This window comes from Melanerpes formicivorus, unplaced genomic scaffold (genome assembly GCF_026170545.1).
Source record: "Melanerpes formicivorus ecotype bairdi unplaced genomic scaffold, bMelFor1.0.p_v2 SCAF_386, whole genome shotgun sequence".
NCBI lineage: Eukaryota > Metazoa > Chordata > Aves > Piciformes > Picidae > Melanerpes > Melanerpes formicivorus.
The window spans coordinates 118,870-137,877 of record NW_027142738.1 but is presented as its reverse complement, the minus strand read 5'-3'; the positions used below and the strand labels follow the sequence as shown (position 1 = coordinate 137,877).

The window sequence follows — 19,008 nt, the reverse complement described above, 5'->3', positions numbered from 1 at the left end:
CAGGAGCAGGGGAGAGGGTTGGGAAGTGCCAGAGGGGAGAGGGGGAGGGCAGAGGAGCAGCAATTGGTGCTGCTGAGGCTGGGCAGAGCCTGGCCCAGGCTGCCCGGGGGGGGTTGGGAGCTGCCCCCAGGGCTGGCCCCAGCCCAGCTCAGCTCTGCTTGGGGCTCTGGCTGGGGCTGCCCCTGTTGGCTGCAGGGGGGGGGCACTGGAGGAGCTTTGGGGGGGGTCCCTTCCTAGCCCTGCAGTGCCCAACCCCCTGGCAGCCCCCGGGGCAGGGCGCTCGGAGCTTTTCCATTCTCCTTTCCCCCGGGCACGGATGGATGGATGGATGCCAGCTGCCGGGGGGGGGTGGCACTGCCAGCTGCCGGGGGGGGCACTGCCGGAGCCGAGGGGGGGGACAGTGCCTGAGCCGGGGGGGGGGCACTGCCAGCTGCCGGGGGGGCGGCACTGCCTGAGCCGGAGGGGGGGGGCACGGCCGGGGGTGGCACTGTCGGAGCCGGGGGGGGCACTGCCAGCTGCCGGGGGTGGCACTGCCTGAGCCGCGGGGGGAGCAGTGCCTGAGCCGGGAGGGTGGCACTGCCGGAGCCGGGAGGGTGGCACTGCAGGAGCCGGGGGGGAGGCACTGCCAGCTGCCGGGGGGGGCACTGCAGGAGCCGGGGGGGAGGCACTGCCGGAGCCGGGGGGGGGCACTGCCGGAGCCGGGGGGGGGGGACACTGCCTGAGCCGGGGGGGTGGCACTGCCGGGGGGGGACTGTCGGAGCCGGGGGGGGTGGCACTGCCTGAGCCGGGGTGGTGGCACTGCCGGGGGGGGACTGTCGGAGCCGGGGGGGGTAGCACTGCCGGAGCCGGGGGGGGGCACTGCGTGAGCCGGGGGTGGCACTGCCAGCTGCCGGGGGGGGCACTGCCAGAGCCGGGGGGGTGGCACTGCCAGCTGCCAGGGGGGGAGCACTGCCAGCTGCTGGGGGGGGTGGCACTGCCAGCTGCCGGGGGGGGGGGCACTGCCGGAGCCGGGGGGGGTGGCACTGCCTGAGCCGGGGGGGGGGACACTGCCGGGGGGGGGGCACTGCCGGAGCCGGGGGGGTGGCACTGCCGGGGGTGGCACTGCCGGAGCCGGGGGGGTTGCACTGCCAGCTGCCGGGGGGGGGCACTGCCGGAGCCGGGGGTGGCACTGCCGGGGGTGGCGCTGCCTGAGCCGGGGGGGGCACTGCCGGAGCCGGGGGGTGGGCACTGCAGGAGCCGGGGGGGTGGCACTGCAGGAGCCGGGGGGGTGGCACTGCCTGAGCCGGGGGGGGGGCACTGCCAGCTGCCGGGGGGGGCACTGCCTGAGCCGGGGGGGGGGGCACTGCCGGGGGGTGGCACTGCCGGAGCCGGGGGGGGGGCGCTGTCGGAGCCACGGGGGGGCGCTGTCGGTGCCGTCGGGGGCGGGGGGGGTGTCGGCAGCTCCCCGTCAGGTCTCCGCCCCGGGGGCGGCTCCGCGCCTGCTCCGTGCCCAGCGCCCTGCGTTCCCCTCCCGAGCCTGGTGCCCAGCCCGGTGCCCAGCCCGGTGCCCCCCCGCATGCCAGTCCCGAGGGCGCTGCTGGGCTTGGGGCTGCTGGTAGCGGCCGGAGGGCTCCGAGGGGGCGGACGCTGCCGGAGCCGGAGCCGGGGCTGGGGCTGGGGCTGGGGCTGGGAGCGGAGCTGGGAGCGGAGCCGGGAGCGCTGCGGCCCCCCCCGAGCCATGCACGGAACCGGCGCCGGGCTCCGCTTCCTGGGGTACGGCTGCGGGGCTGGGGGGCGGGGGGGGTCCGAGGGGTGCTTGGGGGTCCGGAGGGTGCTTGGGGATCCGGAGGGTGCTTGGGGGGCCGAGAGGTGCTTGGGGGTCCGAGGGGTGCTTGGGGATCCGAGGGGTGCTTGGGGGTCCGGAGGGTGCTTGGGGGGCCGAGAGGTGCTTGGGGGTCCGAGGGGTGCTTGGGGGGCCGAGGGGTGCTTGGGGGGCCGAGGGTGTGATTTGGGGTCCGAGGGGTGCTTGGGGGGCCGAGGGGATGCTTGGGGGTCCGAGGGGGACTTGGGGGGCCGGGGGGTGCTTGGGGATCCGAGGGGTGCTTGGGGGTCCGAGGGGTGCTTGGGGGGCCGAGGGGTGCTTGGGGGGCCGAGGGGGTGCTTGGGGGTCCGAGGGGTGCTTGGGGGGCCGAGGGGGTGCTTGGGGGTCCGAGGGGGACTTGGGGGGCCGGGGGGGTGCTTGGGGATCCGAGGGGTGCTTGGGGGTCCGAGGGGTGCTTGGGGGGCCGAGGGGTGCTTGGGGGGCCGAGGGGGTGCTTGGGGGGCCGAGGGGTGCTTGGGGGTCCGAGGGGGTGCTTGGGGGTCCGGAGGGTGCTTGGGGGTCCGAGGGGGTGCTTGGGGGTCCGAGGGGTGCGTGGTAGGACACGGGGGGGGGTGCCAAGGGGTGGGTGGGACCCGGGGGGGGGGTGCCAAGGGGTCGGTAGGGCACGGGGGGGCTGCCATCCTCACCCCCTCCCAGGCAGGAGGAGGCTCAGGCCATTGACCAGGAGCTCTTCACCGACTACAAGTTCAGCCTGGAGCAGCTGATGGAGCTGGCAGGGCTGAGCTGTGCCACTGCCATCGCCAAGGTGAGGGTCCTGGGGGGGGTCCCAGCACCGTGGTGTGCTCCTGGGGGGGGGTCTCAGCACCGTGGTGTGGCCCTGGAGGGGGGTCCCAGCCTCATGGCATGGCCCTGGAGGGGGTCTCAGCACCATGGTGTGCTCCTGGGGGGGGTCTCAGCACCGTGGTGTTGTTCTGGGGGGGCTCCCAGCCCCATGGCATGGCCCTGGGGGGGTCTCAGCACCATGGTGTGCTCCTGGGGGGGGTCTCAGCCCCATGGCATGGCCCTGGAGGGGGTCTCAGCACCGTGGTGTGCTCCTGGGGGGGGTCTCAGCCCCACGGCATGGTCTTGGGGAGTGCTCCCAGCCCCGTGGGCACGATCCTGCTTCTCCAGCATCCCCTCCTGCCCCTTGCCCACCCCAGGCCTACCCTCCCAGCTCCTTCACCAGCAGCCTGCCTGCAGTCCTGGTGGTCTGTGGGCCAGGGAACAACGGCGGCGATGGCCTGGTCTGTGCCAGGCACCTCAAGATGTTTGTGAGTCTCTTCTGCTCCCCTGGGCAGGGCTCCTCTCCCCACCTGCCCCCACAGCCCCCCAAAGGCTTTGGGGTTCCTGCTGCCTGGCTTGGAGCAGCCCCCAGGGTGGGCAGCAGGAGCAGGGCAGGGGTTGTGCCCCCACCCCCACCCCGGGCTGGGCACTGGGGAGGGCACAGCTGGCAGCCTGGGGGCAGGGTTGGGCTCCTGAGGGCCAGGGGGAGATGGAGGGGGTGGGGAGGGGGCAGGGAAGGTGGGGAAGGGGCTGGGGAGGAGCAGCTGAGGGAGCTCTGGGGGTGTTCAGCCTGGGGGGGGAGGTGCTGAGAGGAGACCTCAGGGCTTGAGTTGGGCTCCAGGGAGCAGGGGGGCAGGACAAGAGGGGCAAATGGCCTTGGGTTGCCCCAGGGGAGGTTCAGCTTGGCCAGGAGGAACCATTTCTGCCCCTGGAGGCTTGGCCCAGGCTGCCCAGGGGCAGTGCTGGAGGCTCCATCCCTGCAGGATGTGGTGCTGGGGGCTGGGGCAGGGTGGTGGTGCCCTGGGGCAGGGTGGTGGTGCCCTGGGGCAGGGTTGACCTCCACAGCCTGAGAGGTCTCTTCTCCCCCCTCCCCCATCCCATAATCCCTTTGGCTGCTGCAGCTGCCAGGGCACTGCTCCAGCTCCCTCCTGCTCTTCACAGGGCTATGAGCCAACCATCCACTACCCCAAGCGCCCCAGCAAGCCTCTCTTTGCAGCCCTGACCACCCAGTGCCAGAAGATGGACATCCCCTTCCTGCCTGAGTTCCCAGCAGAGGTCAGCAGCAGCCCCAGGGCTGGGGAGCAGCCCCCTGCCCCTGGGCAGCCACCTCTGGGCAGCCACCTCTGGGGCTGTGCCCCTGGGCATCCACCTCTGGGCATCCACTTCTGGAGCCCTGCCCCTGGGCCTCCACCTCTGGAGCTGTGCCCCTGGGCCTCCACCTCTGGGCATCCACTTCTGGAGCTGTGCTCCTGGGCATCCTCTGCAGCCCTGCCCCTGGGCATCCACCTCTGGGCATCCACTTCTGGAGCCCTGCCCCTGGGCATCCACCTCTGGAGCTGTGCTCCTGGGCATCCTCTGGAGCTCTGCCCCTGGGCATCCTCTGGGGCTGTGCCCCTGGGCCTCCACCTCTGGAGCTGTGCCTCTGGGCATCCACCTCTGGAGCCCTGCCCCTGGGCATCCACCTCTGGAGCCCTGCCCCTGGGCATCCACCTCTGGAGCTCTGCCCCTGGGCCTCCACCTCTGGAGCTGTGCCCCTGGGCATCCTCTGGAGCTCTGCCCCTGGGCATCCTCTGGAGCTGTGCCCCTGGGCATCCTCTGGAGCTGTGCCCCTGGGCATCCACTTCTGGAGCTCTGCCCCTGGGCATCCACCTCTGGGGCTGTGCCCCTGGGCATCCTCTGGAGCTGTGCTCCTGGGTATCCTCTGGAGCCCTGCCCCTGGGCATCCTCTGGAGCCCTGCCCCTGGGCATCCACCTCTGGAGCTCTGCCCCTGGGCATCCTCTGGAGCTGTGCTCCTGGGTATCCTCTGGAGCCCTGCCCCTGGGCATCCTCTGGAGCCCTGCCCCTGGGCATCCACCTCTGGAGCTCTGCCCCTGGGCATCCTCTGGAGCTGTGCCCCTGGGCATTCACCTCTGGAGCTCTGCCCCTGGGCATCCTCTGGAGCTGTGCCCCTGGGCCTCCACCCCTGGAGCTCTGCCCCTGGGCATCCACCTCTGGAGCTGTGTCCCTGGGCATCCACCTCTGGAGCTGTGCTCCTGGGCCTCCACCCCTGGAGCTCTGCCCCTGGGCATCCACCTCTGGAGCTGTGTCCCTGGGCATCCTCTGGGGCTCTGCTCCTGGGCATCCACCTCTGCAGCCCTGCCCCTGGGCATCCTCTGGAGCCCTGCCCCTGGGCATCCTCTGGAGCTCTGCCCCTGGGCATCCTCTGGAGCTGTGCCCCTGGGCATCCACCTTTGGAGCTGTGCCCCTGGGCCTCCACCCCTGGAGCCCTGCTGGGGCCTGGTTTTCACCCCCCCCTGCCATGCCCCCCCCAGGCTGCCTTCATTGATGAGTTCTATGGGCTGGTGGTCGATGCCATCTTCGGGTTCAGCTTCAAGGGGGCAGTGAGGGAGCCCTTTGGCAGCATCCTCAGCACCCTGCAGCAAGTCACGGTGCCCATCGCCAGCATCGACATCCCCTCGGGTGAGTAGCGCCAGGATGCCCACCCAGGGGCGCCCTGGCACCCCAGGAGGGTGCCCAGCCAGGGGCTCCCTGGCTGTGGGGGAGGAAGGTGCCCACCCAGGGGCTCCCTGGCTCTGGGGCAGGAAGGTGCCCACCTAGGGGCTCCCTGGCACCCCAGGAAGATGCCCACCCAGGGGCTCCCTGGCTGTGGGGGAGGAAGGTGCCCACCCAGGGGCTCCTGGTTCTGGGGGAGGAAGGTGCCCACCTAGGGGCTCCCTGGCTGTGGGGCAGGAAGGTGCCCACCTAGGGGATCCCTGGCAAGGAAGGTGCCCACCCAGGGGCTCCCAAGGAAGGTGCCCACCCAGGGCCTCCCTGGCATCCGAGGAAGGTGCCCACCCAGGGGCTCCCAAGGAAGGTGCCCACCCAGGGGCTCCCTGGCAAGGAGGGTGCCCACCTAGGGGCTCCTAAGGAAGGTGCCCACTCAGGGGCTCCCTGGCACCCCAGCAAGGTGCCCACCCAGGGGCTCCCTGGCTCTGGAGCAGGAAGGTGCCCACCCAGGGGCTCCCTGGCAAGGAAGGTGCCCACCTAGGGGCTCCCAAGGAAGGTGCCCACCTAGGGGCTCCCTGGCTCTGGGGCAGGAAGGTGCCCACCTAGGGGCTCCTAAGGAAGGTGCCCACCCAGGGGCTCCCTGGCATCCAAGGAAGGTGCCCACCTAGGGGCTCCCAAGGAAGGTGCCCACCCAGGGGCTCCCTGGCACCCCAGGAAGGTGCCCACCCAGGGGCTCCCTGGTACCCAAGGAAGGTGCCCACCTAGGGGCTCCCAAGGTGCCCACCCAGGGGCTCCCAAGGAAGGTGCCCACCTAGGGGATCCCTGGCACCCCAGGAAGGTGCCCACCTGAGGGCTCCCTGGCAAGGAAGGTGCCCACCCAGGGGCACCCTGGCACCCCAGGAAGGTGCCCACCCAGGGTCTCCCTGGCAAGGAAGGTGCCCACCCAGGGGCTCCCTGGTTTCTGGGTGAGGAAGGTGCCCACTTAGGAGCTCTCTGGCACTCCAGGAAGGTGCCCACCTAGGGGCTCCCAAGGAAGGTGCCCACCTAGGAGCTCTCTGGCACCCCAGGAAGGTGCCCACCCAGGGGCTCCCCAAGGAAGGTGCCCACTCAGGGGCTCCCTGGCACCCCAGGAAGGTGCCCACCTAGGGGCTCCCAAGGAAGGTGCCCACCCAGGGGCTCCCTGGCTCTGGAGCAGGAAGGTGCCCACCCAGGGGCTCCCCAGGAAGGTGTCCACCTAGGGGCTCCCTGGCAAGGAAGGTGCCCAGCCAGGGGCTCCCAAGGAAGGTGCCCACCCAGGGGCACCCCAGGAAGGTGCCCACCTAGGGGCTCCCAAGGAAGGTGCCCACCCAGGGGCTCCCTGGCACCCCAGGAAGGTGCCCAACTAGGGGCACCCCAGGAAGGTGCCCACCTAGGGGCTCCCTGGCAAGGAAGGTGCCCAGCCAGGGGCTCCCAAGGAAGGTGCCCACCCAGGGGCTCCCAAGGAAGGTGCCCACCCAGGGGCTCCCTGGCACCCCAGGAAGGTGCCCAACTAGGGGCACCCCAGGAAGGTGCCCACCCAGGGGCTCCCTGGTACCCAAGGAAGGTGCCCACCCAGGGGCTCCCAAGGAAGGTGCCCACCTAGGGGCTCCCAAGGAAGGTGCCCACCCAGGGGCTCCCTGGTACCCAAGGAAGGTGCCCACCCAGGGGCTCCCAAGGAAGGTGCCCACCCAGGGGCTCCATGGCAAGGAGGGTGCCCACCTAGGGGCTCCCAAGGAAGGTGCCCACCCAGGGGCTCCCTGGCACCCCAGGAAGGTGCCCACCTAAGGGCTCCCAAGGAAGGTGCCCACTCAGGGGCTCCCTGGCTCTGGGGGAGGAAGGTGCCCACCCAGGGGCTCCATGGCAAGGAGGGTGCCCACCTAGGGGCTCTCTGGCACCCAGGAAGGTGCCCACCCAGGGGCTCCCTGGCTCTGGGGCAGGGGGTTGCCCATCCAGGCTCCTCCTGACCGCAGCCTGCCCCCCGGGGGGGTGGATTGTTGCAGGCTGGGATGTGGAGCAGGGCAGGGATGTGGAGCAGGGCAGGGATGTGGAGCAGGGCAGGGATGTGGAGCAGGGCAGGGATGTGGAGCAGGGCAGGGATGTGGAGCAGGGCAGGGCTCTGGGGCAGGGATTTGCTCATCCAGGCTCCTCCTGACCGCAGCCTGCCCCGGGGGTGGATTGTTGCAGGCTGGGATGTGGAGCGGCAGGGGGTTGCCCATCCAGGCTCCTCCTGACTGCAGCCTGCCCCGGGGGGGTCGTTGCAGGCTGGGATGTGGAGCAGGGCAGGGGGTTGCCCATCCAGGCTCCTCCTGACCGCAGCCTGCCCCGGGGGGGTCGTTGCAGGCTGGGATGTGGAGCAGGGCAGGGCTCTGGGGCAGGGGGTTGCCCATCCAGGCTCCTCCTGACTGCATCCTATCCCCGGGGGGGTCGTTGCAGGCTGGGATGTGGAGCAGGGCAGGGATGTGGAGCAGGGCAGGGCTCTGGGGCAGGGGGTTGCCCATCCAGGCTCCTCCTGACTGCAGCCTGCCCCCGGGGGGGTCGTTGCAGGCTGGGATGTGGAGCAGGGCAGGGGGTTGCCCATCCAGGCTCCTCCTGACTGCAGCCTGCCCCGGGGGGGTCGTTGCAGGCTGGGATGTGGAGCAGGGCAGGGATTTGCTCATCCAGGCTCCTCCTGACCGCAGCCTGCCCCGGGGGGGGTCGTTGCAGGCTGGGATGTGGAGCAGGGCAGGGATGTGGAGCAGGGCAGGGCTCTGGGGCAGGGATTTGCCCATCCAGGCTCCTCCTGACCGCATCCTGCCCCCCGGGGGGGGTCGTTGCAGGCTGGGATGTGGAGCAGGGCAGGGCTTTGGGGCAGGGGGTTGCTCATCCAGGCTCCTCCTGACTGCAGCCTGCCCCCCGGGGGGGTCGTTGCAGGCTGGGATGTGGAGCAGGGCAGGGAATTGCTCATCCAGGCTCCTCCTGACTGCAGCCTGCCCCCCGGGGGGGGTCGTTGCAGGCTGGGATGTGGAGCAGGGCTGGGATGTGGAGCAGGGCAGGGCTCTGGGGCAGGGGGTTGCCCATCCAGGCTCCTCCTGACCGCAGCCTGCCCCGGGGGGGTCGTTGCAGGCTGGGATGTGGAGCAGGGCAGCCCCCACGGGCTGCAGCCTGACCTGCTGATCTCGCTGACGGCTCCCAAGAAGGCTGCCCGGCACTTCTCCGGCCGCTACCACTTCCTGGGGGGCAGGTTTGTGCCCCCCAGCCTGCAGAAGAAGTACTCCTTGAACCTCCCCCCCTACCCCGAGGCCGACTGCGTGCTGCAGCTCACCTAGGACCCGGCCTCAGGGCTCCCAGCTGCTCCTCCTCCTCCTCCTGTCCTACCCAAGCAGCAGCGAAGCTCCCAGCCCCCTCCCCAAGCACTCCTGGGGGTGGGTTCTGCTTTTGGGGGGGATGCTGCCTATGGTTGAGTGCTTCTAGGTGTTAGAGGGGGACCCCCCCCCCCCAGCAGCCTGGGGGTCTCCACAGATCTGCCTCAGGGAGGGGTTGACTGCAATAAAAGATTTATTCAAAGCCTTGGACTGAAAGATGTCCTCAGGGCCCCTCTGGGACAGACAGCAGCTAAGGCACCCTGGCCCCATCCCTGTCTGGGAGTTGGGGTCACCCCTGGCCCCATCCCTGTCTGGAGCTGGGGTCACCCCTGGCCCCATCCCTAGTTGGAACTGGGGTCACCCCCTGGCCATCCCTGCTGGGAGCTGGGGTCACCCCTGGCCCCATCCCTAGTTGGAACTGGGGTCACCCCTGCCCATCCCTGCTGGGACTGGGGTCACCCCTGCCCATCCCTGTCTGGAACTGGGGTCACCCCTGACCCCATCCCTAGTTGGAACTGGGGTCACCCCTGCCTATCCCTAGCTGGGACTGGGGTCAGCCCTGACAGGAAGGAGGTTCAGGGAGTGACACAAAGCTCAGTCCAGCTCCAGCAGCCCCAGCCCAGCATTCCCAGGGAGTGAAGAGGTAGCTGAGCTGCACCTGGGAAGAGCTCTGAGCTCCCCTGGGCACCCAGCAGCACTGGCAGGCAGGGTCAGGCCCCTCAGCCAGCTGGCAGCAGCAGCAGCTCCACAGGGCAGCCTCAGCCCTTGATCACTCAGGCTCCTTCCTCCTCTTCCTCTTCTTCCTGGGGCTGTGTCCAGCTTGGTCTGGTCCAGCTGTGTCCTCTAGAGGGACCTCAGGCTCAGCCAACTCTTCTTTGTCCTCCTCCTCTTTCCTCCTCTTCTTCTTCTTCTTCTTGCTCTTCTTCTCCATCTCTGCCTCAGCCAACTCTTCCTCATCCTCCTCCTGCTTCTTCTTCCTCTTTGCAACCTTCCCTTTCTCTCCTACCACCTCTTCTTCTCTGCTTACCTCCTGGTTCTTCCTCTTCTTCTTCTTCTTCCTCCTCTTTGTGACCATCTCCTCTTCTCCCATCCCCTCCTCCTCACTCAGCTGCTGGCTCTGCAGCTCCTCAGCATCACCTCCATCCCTGGAGTGTTTCCTCTTCTTCCTCCTCTTCTTTTCCTGCCCCTCTGCTGCGGGGCTGCTCCTGGGGGGCTCCTGCTGCTGCTCCTTCTGTCGATAGGTGGCCAGGAAGGCTCTTTCCTGCTCCTCCAGCCGTGCCAGCTTGGCACTCATAGTCAGGCCATGGCGGGCACCCCTGCAAGCACAGGGTGGGCAGCTGGGCTCTGGCACCTCCCTGGCAGGGAATGTGCCCTCCAACCCCCCCAAAAAAAAGGACAAAGGGGGGACCCCAGCAGGCACTTACTTGTGAGCCGTGCGGCCCCCACACGCCTGCACCAGCTCCGCGTCCGTCAGCCTGGGGGGGCACAAACAGCACCAGTGACCCCCAGGCACCCCCCAGGCACCCCCCCAGCAGCCTTTGTGCCTTCCTTGTGCTGCCCCAGCCTCACCTCCTGACTGAGGAGAGGTCCAGCTTGTCATCATCATCATCATCATCATCACTGCTCCCCCTGGGCAGCTCCGTGGGCTGCTCCCCACAGGCTGTGAGGGTGGCTGACTGGGAGGCAGAGGAGCAGTCAGAAAGGGGGGGGCCAGGGGAAGGGGATAAGGGGGACCAGGGGAAGGGGGGGAAAGGGGAAAGGAGAAAGGGGGGGGAAGGGGGAAAGGGAAAGGGGGGGAAGGGAAAAGGGGAAAGGGGAAAGGGAAAAGGGGAAGGGGGAAAGGGGAAGGGGGAAAGGGGAAAAGGGGGAAAGGGAAAAGGGGGAAAGGGAAAAGGGGGAAAGGGAAAAGGGGGAAGGGAAAAGGGGGAAAGGGAAAGGGGGAAAGGGAAAGGGGGAAAGGGAAAAGGGAAAAGGGAAAAGGGAAAAGGGGAAAGGGAAAGGGGAAGGGGAAGGGGAAGGGGGAAAGGGAAAAGGGGAAGGGGAAAGGGAAAAGGGAAAAGGGAAAAGGGAAAAGGGGAAGGGGGAAGGGGGAAAGGGAAAAGGGAAAGGGAAAAGTGGAAGGGGGAAAGGGGAAAGGGAAAAGGGGAAAGGGAAAAGGGGAAAGGGGAAAAGGGGAAAGGGGAAAAGGGGAAAGGGGAAAAGGGGAAAGGGGAAAAGGGGAAAGGGAAAAGGGGAAAGGGAAAAGGGGAAAGGGAAAGGGGGAAAGGGAAAAGGGGGAAAAGGAAAGGGAGAAGGGAAAGGGGAAAGGGAAAAGGGGAAGGGGGAAAGGGAAAAGGAGGAAAGGGAAAAGGGGAAAGGGAAAAGAGGAAGGGGGAAAGGGAAAAGGGGAAAGGGGAGGGGGAAAGGGGAAAAGGGGAATGGGGAAAGGGGAAAGGGAAAAGGAAAGGGGGGACCAGGAAAAGAGGCCCCTGGGGAAGCTGCACTGCGAGGGGGTGCAGAGGGAAGCCAGCTGCTCCCCTGCCCCCCCAGGCCCAGGTACCTTGACGAAGCGACCATAGAGCATGGTGCCAGCCCTGCCAGCCCTGCAGGGCTTCCTGTTGCTGATGTGGGCACCCTGCTCCGAGAGGCTCCTCATGGAGATGCCATCCTGGAGGGGGAAGGGAGGGTGGGAGAGATGCAAAGGACTCAGGGAGAGCTGTGCCTGAAGGGGGCTTCAGCCCCTCCTGCGGCACCTCCCTGCCCCCCACCCCGGCGCAAGGTGCTGAGCGCTGGGAGGAGCTGCAGGGACACAGAGAGGCCTCGCAAAGGGGACCCCCGGCCCTACAGCTGGCCCAAAGGGGGTGCCCCCCACCAAGCACCAACCCCCCCACACCCCCCCCAAGCACCAACCCCTCCCCACCTCCCCGAGCCCTGCTACCTGCCCACTCTCCACGGAGATGTTGGCAGCAGCCTGGTTGAAGACGTGGTCCCACCAGTGGAAGGTGAAAGGCTCTGCTGCGTCGTGTCCCACCTGGGGGGGGCAAAGGAGTCACCATCCTGGGGCCACCACCATGGAGCCACCACCCTGGGGACACCACCCTGGGGACACCACCACAGAGTCACCACCCTGGGGACACCACCCTGGGGCCACCACCATGGAGCCACCACCCTGGGGACACCACCACAGAGCCACCACCCTGGGGACACCACCCTGGAGCCACCCCCACAGTCACCACCCTGGGGCCACCACCACGGAACCACCACGGAGCCACCACCCTGAAGACAGCTGCTGGCAGCCCCTGGTGACCCCCAAAGGGCACTGGGGGGCGGGGGGCCACACTCACCCCGGCCGTGTCGCACTTGACCTTCACCCGGATGGCCTCGGCGATGCCGTCCTGCCGCTTGCCCAGCCCCTGCCCTGGGGACGGAGGGACACTCGCTGCGGCGGCTCCCCTGGAGCCACCCGGCAGGGGAGGGGACGGACACAGGGGGCCGGGGACAGGTTAAGGACCAGGGGAACTGGGGACCACTGGGGATGGGGGATGGGGACCACTGGGGATGGGGGCTGGGGACCACGGGGGAGCAGGCGATGGGCAGGGAGAGGGAGGAGACCGCGTGGGACAACTGGGGACAACCGGGACCGGCGGAACAGGTAGTGAGAGAGGGGACAGCCTAGGGACGGAGGGGAGCTGGGACCACCGGGGATGGGCAGTGAGAGCGGGGAGGGACAAGGGACCGGGGACTGGAGACCCACGGAGAAGAGCTACGAGTGCGGGGAAGGACAAGGGACCGGAGGAGACCGGGGACCACCGGGGACGGGCAGTGAAAGTGGGGAGGGACGAGGGACCGGGGACTGGAGACCACCGGAGAAGAGCCACGAGGGCTGGGAGCGGAGGGAGCCAGGAACAACCGGGGAGAACCGGGCAGAGGTAGCGGGGTCCGGGCACACGGAGGAGGCAGTGGCGGGGTCCGGGCACACGGAGGGGGCAGCGGCGGGGTCCGGGCACATGGAGGGGGCAGCGGCGGGGTCCGGGCACATGGAGGGGGCAGCGGCGGGGTCCGGGCACACGGAGGGGGGCAGCGGCGGGGTCCGGGCACACGGAGGGGGCAGCGGCAGGGTCCGGGCACACGGAGGGGGCAGTGGCGGGGTCCGGGCACACGGAGGGGGCAGCGGCAGGGTGCGGGCACACGCAGGGGGCGGCGGTGGGGGGTGCGGGCACACGCAGGGGGCAGCGGCGGGGTGCGGGCACACGCAGGGGGCGGCGGGGGGTCCGGGCACACGGAGGGGGCGGCGGGGTCCGGGCACACGCAGGGGGCGGTGGCGGGGTCCGGGCACACGGAGGGGGCGGCGGGGTCCGGGCACACGGAGGGGGCGGCGGGGTCCGGGCACTCGCAGGGCAGTCCCCACCTCGCCTCCAGCCGTGGCGCCGCAGCTGCCTCTCGGCGAAGCTCATCCCGCGGCCCGGCGGCTCCGGGACCTTCATGGTGGCAACGCTGCAGCCCGGGAGGAAGCAGCCAGGTCCCGACCCACGCTGCAGGAAACGGCGAAGGCGCAGGCGCGGCGCCGGGAGCGAGCACGGAGGGACACGGGGGCGAGCACGGGGAAGGGGCGGGCGCGGGGCGGCGGAGCGGAGCCGGCCGCGGGGGTGCCCAACAGTGCGGGCAGCAGGGGGCAGGGAGCAGGCTGCGCCCCTCTGCTGCGCCCCTCTGCTGCGCGCCCCTCTGCTGCGCGCCCCTCTGCTGCGCGCCCCTCTGCTGCGCGCCCCTCTGCTGCGCGCCCCTCTGCTGCGCGCCCCTCTGCTGCGCGCCCCTCTGCTGCGCGCCCCTCTGCTGCGCGCCCCTCTGCTTGAGGCCTCAGCACAGGCAGGGACCCGGTGCAGCAGGGCCAGAGGAGGTCGCAGCGATGCTGGGGCAGGGCTGGAAGCCCTCTGCTGGGAGGCTCGGGGGAGTTCAGCCCGGAGAGGAGGAGAAGGCTCCAGGGGGAGACCTCCTGGAGAGCTTCCAGCGCTGAGCAGAAAGCTGGGGACAGAGTTTGGAGCGGGACAGGAGCGGGGGAGATGGTTTGGAAGTGCCAGAGGGGAGAGTTGGAAGAGTGGAGAGGAGGAACCCTGGGTGCTGCTGAGGAGGGGAGGAGAGCCTGGCCCAGGGTCCCCTTCTGGCAGGGGGAGGAGAGAGAGGGGAGGCAAAAAGCTTCACCCAATCTTTCTTCCAAGCATCCCCCTCCCCAATGAAAAGATTTCCTGGGAAGCCCAAAGGGGTTGGAAGGGACCTAGAAGGGTCCAAAAAAAGAACCCACCACCTTTTGGGGGGCAGGAAGATCTCAACCAGCTTGTGTGTGTGTGTGTGTGTGTGTGTCCCCCTCTGGCCAGGAAGGAAGAGAGCTGGAGAGCAGGGCAGGGGGGGAAGAGGGTTGTGCGCATTTTATTTTGTCCTCGGGTTTAAAAATGGGTCATGGAAATGACACAGCCCCTGGGGGGGGGGGGGAATGAAGGGAGGGGGAAGGTGGAGAGGGGTGGCCAAGAATCACCCTGCTGCTGCTGCTGCTCCTCCAGGAGCTGCTGGGGAGGAGGAAGAGTTGCTGACACCCAGACACACCAGAACCGGAATGGGAAACGACAACAAAACCACGGGGAAGGGGAGAGGGGAAGGGGAGAGGGGAAGGGGAGAGGGGAAGGGGAGAGGGGAAGGGGAGAGGGGAAGGGGAGAGGGGAAGGGGAGAGGGGAAGGGGAGAGGGGAAGGGGAGAGGGGAAGGGGAGAGGGGAAGGGGAGAGGGGAAGGGGAGAGGGGAAGGGGAGAGGGGAAGGGGAGAGGGGAAGGGGAGAGGGGAAGGGGAGGATGGAGCTGAAGGAGAAGTTGGAAGGTGGTTGGGTTTTTTTTTCCCAGTCAAAAGAGAGTTAACTTCCTTTGGTGGTTGGTTGTTTCCTCCTCCCCCCCCCAGCTTCTGTTTGGTTTGGGGGTTTTGGTTGTTCCTTCTTTGTGGAGAGGGAGAAGTGAACCTGAGGAGCACAAAGGTCACCACAACCTCCCTGCTCTCCCCCTCCGAGGTGATCAACTCTCCACCTGGGGGCAGAAATGAACCTCCCCAAGGCTTTGCACAGCGACTCTGCGAACTCCCAGGTCCACAGCAACCAAACCTTGATCCCTGAAGGCCATCTGGGGGGAGGGGGAGAAGTTGGGGGGATGTTAAAGGGGAGGGGGGGGGAGGGGGGTTGCTCCTTTCCATCATCCCCAAGAGCATCCAGGGACAGAGCTTTCGTGCACACTGAAACCCTCTGCCCACATCAGAGGGCAGCTACAAGGGACACCAGGCTCAGGGCAAAGCAGAGCAGAGATTTCCAGCTCAATCCCATTTGTTTGCATCATTTTCTTTCCCCACCACCACCCCCACCCCTAATTCAGACACCAAACCCCCACCCCCTCCAAAAAAAATACTACTTGGCTCTGCTGCCTCTCTGCTCCCTCCTTGCTCCCCCCCTGCCCCTACTGCCTCCCTGCCCCTGCTGCCTCTACTCTCTCCCTGGCCCCTCTCTGCTCCTTCCCTGCCCCTGCTCCCTCCCTGCTGCCTCTCTGCTCCCTCCCTGCTGTGCCCCTGCTGCCTCCCTGCTCCCTCCCTGTCCCTGCTGCCTCTCTGCTCCCTGCTGCCTCTCTGCTCCCTCCCTGTCCCTGCTCCCTCCCTGCTGCCTCTCTGCTCCCTGCTGCCTCTCTACTCCCTCCCTGTCCCTGCTGCCTCTCTGCTCCCTCCCTGCTGCCTCTCTACTCCCTCCCTGTCCCTGCTCCCTCCCTGCTGCCTCTCTGCCCCTGCTGCCTCTCTACTCCCTCCCTGTCCCTGCTGCCTCCCTGCTCCCTCCCTGTCCCTGCTGCCTCTCTGCCCCTGCTGCCTCTCTACTCCCTCCCTGCTCCCTCTCTGCTCCCTGCTGCCTCTCTACTGCCTCCCTGCCCCTGCTGCCTCCCTGCTGCCTCCAGGAGGGTTGGGCCTAGATGAGCTTTAAAAAGGTCCCTTCCAACCCGACCCATTCTGTGACTCTTCAGTTTTCAAGCATCTGCTTGCAAAGGAGGCAGGAGGAGGTGGGGGGGAGGCAGGGGATAGGGAGAATCACGGCCAGTCCAAACCAAGCTACTCATCAAACCACAATCATTCAGGGGGCAAAGTCACTAGAAGGGGATCACCTCTTACCACCTAGAGAGAGAGAGGAAAGTGAGGGGGGGGTGGGGGTGTGTTTGTGGACCCCCCCTTTAGGCAAAACCAAAGCCAAGCCCCAAAAATACACATCTGGAGTCTCTGTGGCCACGATGAGAACTGGAATCCACTTACAAGCCACTTTAGAAGAGCATTTCAACATGAAATCTTTTAACTTAGTCAAGGGGGGGGGGTGGGGTGGGGGGGGAAAAAGAGGATGGGGGGGGGGGGGGGGAGGGGCAGGAGCTTAAGCTGGATCATTGTTGGTTGGTTGGTTGGTTGGTTTTAAATACATGGGAAGGAAGAGCTGGTCGGGACCGGACAGGACGCTGAAACAAAGATCCCCATGTGTGGTGCAGGTGGTTATGATGCAGGTGCTGAGAGAGAAAGAGAGAGAGAGAAGAGAAGAAAGAGAGGAAGAGAGAGAGAGAGAATGGAGAGAGGTCTCTTTTTGCCTGGGCAGCAGCAGGAGGAGAGTTTAGGAAGGCTGGGAGCCCAGCAGTCTCTCAATTAGCTGCGTTGATGTCCCCGCCGGTGGCGATCAGGGCCTGCAGGTTGGCCTCGCGGTTGATGAAGCCCATGGCGTTGAGCTGCTCCAGCTGCTGTTGGAATCGCACTTCAGGACTCTGAGCCTGCCAGGGGGAAGGGCAGGAGGGGCCATCAAAAGGGGCAAGGAGGACTGAAAAGGGACAGGGGGTCTGCAGGGGACACAGAGGGTCTGAAGGGGACACAGGGCGTCTGCAGGGGGCGCAGGAGGGGGCCTGCAGGGGACACACAGAGGGTCTGCAGGGGGCACAGGAGGGGGCCTGCAGGGGGCACAGGAGGGGGGCCTGCAGGGGGCGCAGGAGGGCGTCTGCAGGGGACACACAGAGGGGGCCTGCAGGGGGCGCAGGAGGGCGTCTGCAGGGGGCGCAGGAGGGCGTCTGCAGGGGACACACAGAGGGGGCCTGCAGGGGACACACAGAGGGGGCCTGCAGGGGACACACAGGGGGCCTGCAGGGGGCACAGGAGGGGGCCTGCAGGGGACACACAGGGGGGGCCTGCAGGGGACACACAGGGGGGGCCTGCAGGGGACACAGCAGGGGGGGCCTGCAGGGGACACACAGAGGGCCTGCAGGGGACACACAGGGGGGGCCTGCAGGGGACACACAGGGGGGGCCTGCAGGGGACACACAGGGGGGGCCTGCAGGGGACACACAGAGGGCCTGCAGGGGACACACAGAGGGTCTGCAGGGGACACACAGGGGGGGGCCTGCAGGGGACACACAGAGGGCCTGCAGGGGACGCACAGAGGGGGCCTGCAGGGGACGCACAGGGGGGGCCTGCAGGGGACGCACAGAGGGGGCCTGCAGGGGACACACAGAGGGCCTGCAGGGGACACACAGAGGGGGCCTGCAGGGGACACACAGAGGGCCTGCAGGGGACACACAGAGGGGGCCTGCAGGGGACACACAGCAGGGGGCCTGCAGGGGACACACAGGGGGGGCCTGCAGGGGACACACAGCAGGGGGCCTGCAGGGGACACAGAGGGGGGGCCTGCAGGGGAGGGCTGTGCTGCCGGCCAGCGAGAGCCCAGGGGGGGAAGGCGAACCGCGGGGAGTTCACCCCAGGTCCCGCAACCCCCAGGGGAGGGTCGGAGCTGCTCTGCTCTGAGGGCAAGGCTGAGGGAGTTGGGGCAGGGAGCTGCTGGAGAGGGTCCAAGGGAGAGCTGTGATGGTGAGGAAGGGAGTGGAGTGCTGAGAGGAGAGGCTGAGAGGGCCCTGGGGGTGGTTGGTCTGGAGAGGAGAGGCTGAGAGAGCCCTGGGGATGGTTGGTCTGGAGGGGAGAGGCTGAGAGGGCCCTGGGGGTGGTTGGCCTGGAGAGGAGAAGGCTGAGAGGGGACCTGAGCAATGTCCATCAGTAGCTGAGGGTTGGGGGTCCAGGAAGGGATAGAGAGAGGCTCTGCTCACTGTGCCCTGAGATAGGACCAGGGGCAGGGGATAGAAACCACAGCACAGGAAGCTTGAGGATGAGCAGAGGGTTGGAGCTGCTCTGCTCTGAGGGCAAGGCTGAGGGAGTTGGGGAAGGCTGGAGAAGAGATTCCTCTGAGGAGACCTTTTTGTGGCCTTCTAGGGGCTGAAGGGGGCTCCAGGAAAGCTGGGGAGGGACTTTGTAAGGTGTCAGGGAGGGACAGGACTGGGGGGGAATGGATCCAAGCTAGAGGAGGGAAGAGGTAGATTGGAGCTTAGGAAGAAGTTCTGCCCCAGGAGGGTGGTGAGAGCCTGGCACAGGCTGCCCAGGAAGGTGGTGGAAGCCTCAGCCTCAGCCCCAGAGGTGTTTGCAGCCAGGCTGGAGGTGGCTGTGAGCAACCTACTGTGGTGTGAGGTGTCCCTGCCCATGGCTGGGGGTTGGAACTGGAGGGTCTTTGAGATCCCTTCTGGGGGGGGGTTGGAACTGGAGGGTCCTTGAGGCCCCTTCCAGGGGGGGTTGGAACTGGAGGGTCCTCGAGGTCCCTTCCAGGGGGGGTTGGAACTGGAGGGTCCTCGAGGTCCCTTCCAGGGGGGGTTGGAACTGGAGGGTCCTCGAGGGTCCCTTCCAGGGGGGGTTGGAACTGGAGGGTCCTCGAGGTCCCTTCCAGGGGGGGTTGGAACTGGAGGGTCCTCGAGGTCCCTTCCAGTGGGGGTTGGAACTGGAGGGTCCTCGAGGTCCCTTCCAGGGGGGGTTGGAACTGGAGGGTCCTCGAGGTCCCTTCCAGGGGGGGGTTGGAACTGGAGGGTCCTCGAGGTCCCTTCCAGGGGGGGTTGGAACTGGAGGGTCCTCGAGGTCCCTTCCAGGGGGGGTTGGAACTGGAGGGTCCTCGAGGTCCCTTCCAGGGGGGGTTGGAACTGGAGGGTCCTTGAGGTCCCTTCCAGGGGGGGGTTGGAACTGGAGGGTCCTTGAGGTCCCTTCCAACCCTAACAATTCTATGATGCTAAGAACAACAAAGCTGTGGAAGAGTCTGGAGAGCAGAGCTGGTGAGGAGCAGTGGAATGACCTGGGGGGGGAAGTGGGGACACACCCCACATCCTTGGGATGGTTTTGGCTTGGGGAACAACCTCTAGGGTCACCCTGGAGCTGTCCCCTCCCCAGGGGTGCAGCTGGGGGTGGGGATACATACTTGAGAGCTTCCTCCAGCCAGCAGCT

The 19,008-nt window shown here is 67.6% G+C and overlaps 2 protein-coding genes and 1 long non-coding RNA gene across 3 annotated transcripts; 1 reads left to right on the top strand and 2 right to left on the bottom strand.

Annotated features, from left to right (window-relative positions):
* Positions 1 to 1,472: 1,472 nt before the first annotated feature.
* Positions 1,473 to 8,891, top strand: NAXE (NAD(P)HX epimerase). Its single transcript, XM_068170434.1, has 6 exons — positions 1,473 to 1,752; positions 2,498 to 2,606; positions 3,001 to 3,111; positions 3,785 to 3,898; positions 5,156 to 5,303; positions 8,451 to 8,891. The coding sequence occupies exons 1-6, from the start codon at positions 1,556 to 1,558 to the stop codon at positions 8,651 to 8,653; spliced, it is 882 nt and encodes a 293-aa protein (XP_068026535.1). The 5' UTR covers positions 1,473 to 1,555; the 3' UTR covers positions 8,654 to 8,891.
* Positions 8,865 to 13,206, bottom strand: LOC137459638 (G patch domain-containing protein 4). Its single transcript, XM_068170433.1, has 7 exons — positions 13,077 to 13,206; positions 12,013 to 12,086; positions 11,607 to 11,699; positions 11,229 to 11,336; positions 10,259 to 10,365; positions 10,114 to 10,164; positions 8,865 to 10,005 (listed from the first exon to the last, which is right to left on the bottom strand). The coding sequence occupies exons 1-7, from the start codon at positions 13,150 to 13,152 to the stop codon at positions 9,459 to 9,461; spliced, it is 1,056 nt and encodes a 351-aa protein (XP_068026534.1). The 5' UTR covers positions 13,153 to 13,206; the 3' UTR covers positions 8,865 to 9,458.
* Positions 13,207 to 15,149: 1,943 nt separating this feature from the next.
* Positions 15,150 to 19,008, bottom strand: LOC137459640 (uncharacterized). Its single transcript, XR_010992438.1, has 3 exons — positions 18,983 to 19,008; positions 15,588 to 16,478; positions 15,150 to 15,173 (listed from the first exon to the last, which is right to left on the bottom strand). It is a non-coding gene; the product is annotated as an uncharacterized lncRNA (long non-coding RNA).